The sequence below is a fragment of the Scardinius erythrophthalmus genome, assembly GCF_964197995.2.
Source record: "Scardinius erythrophthalmus genome assembly, chromosome: 17".
In the NCBI taxonomy this organism is placed as follows: domain Eukaryota; kingdom Metazoa; phylum Chordata; class Actinopteri; order Cypriniformes; family Leuciscidae; genus Scardinius; species Scardinius erythrophthalmus.
This window is the reverse complement of record NC_138237.1, coordinates 3,910,937-3,915,058: the sequence shown is the minus strand read 5'-3', so window position 1 is coordinate 3,915,058 and position 4,122 is coordinate 3,910,937. Positions and strand designations below refer to the sequence as shown.

The 4,122-nt window shown below is 36.8% G+C and overlaps 1 protein-coding gene across 1 annotated transcript; it reads right to left on the bottom strand.

Moving 5' to 3' along the window:
- Positions 1–2,624: 2,624 nt before the first annotated feature.
- Positions 2,625–3,823, bottom strand: LOC308705461 (vitelline membrane outer layer protein 1-like; the record flags this gene model as incomplete). The annotated part of the gene is made up of 4 exons (XM_081390484.1): positions 2,625–2,805; positions 3,061–3,174; positions 3,297–3,406; positions 3,641–3,823. The coding sequence occupies 4 exons, from the start codon at positions 3,821–3,823 to the stop codon at positions 2,625–2,627; spliced, it is 588 nt and encodes a 195-aa protein (XP_081246610.1).
- Positions 3,824–4,122: the final 299 nt, after the last annotated feature.

Here is a 4,122-nt window from a genome sequence, read left to right as displayed (position 1 = left end):
AGAAAGCCATACAGGTTTGGAACGACGAGAGAGTGAGTAAATGATGACAGAATGATCATTTTTAGCTGATCTTTTCCTGTTGATCTTTTCCCTTTGCAAGCCTTGATATTTACAACAGGAAATAAAATGACAAAATCAATGCAGCATTTGATAGTCATTTTACCGAGTAAAACACTTCCCAAGGACACTCAGTTAAACAAACAGATGTTTGTATTTTTGTGCGTTTATTTACAAGAGCCGGGACTCGAACACGGGTCTCCGTAGCACATGTCGGTGTACTTGCCCATGATGCTATCGTGTGATATATCTGACTAGAAACTATAGGCTGATTAATACCTTTGGCTTATTGCAAATACTACAAATGGCATACTTTGTCTTCAATAAAAATGTTTCATTATTAGATAAATAAAACTCAGCTATACACTGATATACAAATATTTAGTGGTTAAGTAAATACTACAGAAATAAACAATGTAATTTACTTGAAAAAGTTCAGGCAAGAATTTAAAAAACTTAAGTAAATTTTATATTAGTACTCAATTCAAGTGTGTCGAAATGAAAGCGTAAATATCAATGTTATAAAATTAAGTCAAATTACTCAACTTTTCTGATACTGGTGTTCCCATCATGCACTGGGCCTCAAATAATAATTTCCCTGTTTTCCAGCTGTATTTACACTGTTTTATCATTGCTTTTGATGTTGATTAGTAACTTGCCATTTTATGACATTTGGAGTTCATTTTCTACCAAAAATGACAAAAACGGGTCATTGTGTATTGCCTACCAAATATTGAGGTCTCTGCGTTCACAACACTCTTTCGACATGTAGATATGGTGTCTCACACTATATCTATTAATTACTTAGATGTTTCTAACTAAAGCATACACTTTAAATGTGTGGTTTAATTCAATGTTATATTGTTTGAATGAAATGAATTGCAACGGCTACTTCAACTAAATAGATATTACACAACTTTTAGTGATTACTGGCTAAGTTAAAATTACTTAATTTATTTGTTAATTTGAACTTAACTTGGTTAGGTAGACTTTACTTAATTCCATATGTGAAATTTACTTAAAAAATATTTGTGCAAAAACTTGCCAAAGAAAAATGTATACATTTTTTCTTATTCATATACTATAATGTATTTTGAAAGTATACTTTCAATGCATTGTTACAATGATCATTTCCAGCACACAGTTAAAATATACCTAAAATATATTTTTAATAAAGTGCAAATAGATACACTTTAAAAAAATAAACTGAATCTTCACTTCAAGTATATATATATATATATATATATATATATATATATATATATATATATATACAGGTGCTGGTCATAAAATTAGAATATCATCAAAAAGCTGATTTATTTCAATAATTCAACTTAACAGGTGAAACTAATATATTCTATTGACCCATTACATGCAAAGTGAGATATTTCAAGCCTTTATTTGTTGACGATTATGGCTTACAGCTTATGAAACCCACAAAATCAAAATCCCAGAAAATTAGAATATTACATGAAATCACACAGTAAATACACAGTAATACCATGGTCATTGAACCAGGTTTTGGTTATTTTGGCAGTGTGGGCAGGTGCAAATCCTGCTGGAGAATGAAGTCGGCATCTCCATAAAGCTTGTCTGCTGAAGGAAGCATGAAGTGCTCTGGAAATGTCCTGGTAGACAGCTGCGTTGAGTGGACAGCACAGTGGACCAACACCAGCCAATGACATGGCTCCCCAAACCAACACAGACTGTGGAAACTTCACACCGGACTTCAAGCATCTTGGATTGTGTGCCTCTCCATTCTTCCTCCAGACTCTGGGACTTTGGTTTTCAAATGAGAGGCAAAATTTGCTCTCATCAGAAAAGAGGACTTTGGTCCACTGTGCTTTATTAAATCCAGAGTCAACGCAGCCGTCTACCAGGACATTTCCAGAGCACTTCATGCTTCCTTCATTCTCCAGCAGGATTTGCACCTGCCCACACTGCCAGAAGAACCAAAACCTGGTTCAATGACCATGGTATTACTGTGTAATCACTGTGTGATTTCATGTAATATTCTAATTTTCTGGGATTTTGATTTTGTGGGTTTCATAAGCTGTAAGCCATAATCATCATCATTAATTAGTTAGATGTTTCTAAGTAAAGCATATACTTTAAATGTGTGGTTTAATTCAATGTATACTTATAAAGTATACTGATCAAGCAGACACAGAGAATGTGTACCATAACATTTTCAAGTTTAATAAGGAAAAAAGCTCATTATTATACACAAGATTCATAAAAATCATCCAGCTCCTTCTTTGGTTGGTCAGTAGAACATGCCTGCTTCTTTTTTGAGCCAATCAGAACATTAAATTAATATGTATTTAAATTCAGCCAATCATATTATATTCTGTGATAATGACCGGCTGACTTAATAGATTTACATTATAAAACTGTTGTATGACATTTATGTTAGTTTCTCATAATATGAGGATCAGTAATTACAATACATTTGATCTTCTTGCTGTTCTTGTTGTCGTCCTCTTACACCTGAAAGAAAAATCAGATTTAGTTGATCTTCAGTCACTATTAGTAAGATCTGAGTTTTTGATTGTGATCACATCACCTTAATCACAGCAGAACATGCGCACGTTATTGAGAGCGGTGTCGTCTCCTCTTCCCTGTGGCGGTTCTACCAGTGTCTTGATGCCGCAGATTCCTCTTCCCATACAGGTTGGGCTCCAGTCGCCCCAGTTGCCCCAGTTTGTGCCGTCACCCTCCAGCACAAAACCTCCAGTGCAGGTGAACCTGGAAAAAATTCAGATGTGACAATATTATGATAAAATATGTTATTGTGCAGTCGGATTGAATGTCAGTCACATGATCACCTGCAGCCAATCACAATCACGAACAGCAGCACGACTGCAAGTGTGATATTAACTAAACTATTGATGGGGGAAAACTGAGTCCTTAAATAGCTAAATAAAACCAGGATGGGTAAGAGATGGTGTAAGAGGTTTACACTGGTAAGAGATGTTATAATTTATATCACCACACACTCACTTGATGTTGTTTGCGGCCGTATCATCTCCGTCTCCTTGGGAAGATTCAACTCTCAGCTGGAAAGCTGTCAAGAATCCAGAATGACACCATTTGACATCTGTCCACCCACCCCAGCTGAAGAAAACACACAAAGAGGTTGTCTGATCAAATCAGTTATTATTTTCAAGAAAATCCTGAAATTACTTATCTAACTTAAACTCTTAATGCAATAATTGTTAATAATCTGAGTCCATTACCTTCCTACGTCAGACTCAATTGAGTTGTAGTCACGTGAGCCTGGCCGATCGACACAGTAAAGACGAATCCCATTGAGCGCTGTATCATCACCATCAATTGGTCTTTCCACCTTAAAACAACATCAACAACATCAAGGCAATCTTCCACTTGAAAGAGTTAACTCTAACCCAATAGTAACATTTATCTTCATGCTCTTTTGTATTACACAGACACTTAAATCTTAAGCAGGTGCAGTTCCCTGGAGAAACCTGGAATTAAATGACAAACAGCAACTCCACAGTTTTGAACCTTTGAAACACTCATCCACCCCATATTAGCAAAATAGAGTCAATGCACAACTTACCCTCAGACTAAACCCTGCGGCGTACCTTCCACTTGGACACATGCTCTTATATCCCCATGATCCCCAACTCATCCCGTTGGACACCGTCAGCTCAGATCTGTAAGGTCGGTCGACGCTCCGCTCATAACGACGTTCTGCGGGCCGACCGCTCACATGCCCAATAATGGCCAGCAGTGAAAACATCATGGAAAAGAAGTGATGCATTTCTACAGCACTGGCCTGATTGATAAATACTGATTGTTAGATTAATTTTCAGGTAGACTATCTGCAGCCTGTAGGAAACTCAGAAGCGAAGACCAGGAGACTTGGTTGTATCTTCAGCAGAATTCTTTACTGAGAACACGAGCTGTCGGTAGCTGAGGTCATCAAGTCTGACTAAAGGAACTTTACATGGCATCTTATAGGCATTCAGTGGGCAGTCCTTAAAGGTGCTGACAGTCCTTAAAAGTGTTGACCTTACACACAGCCTTAGAGATGACCAC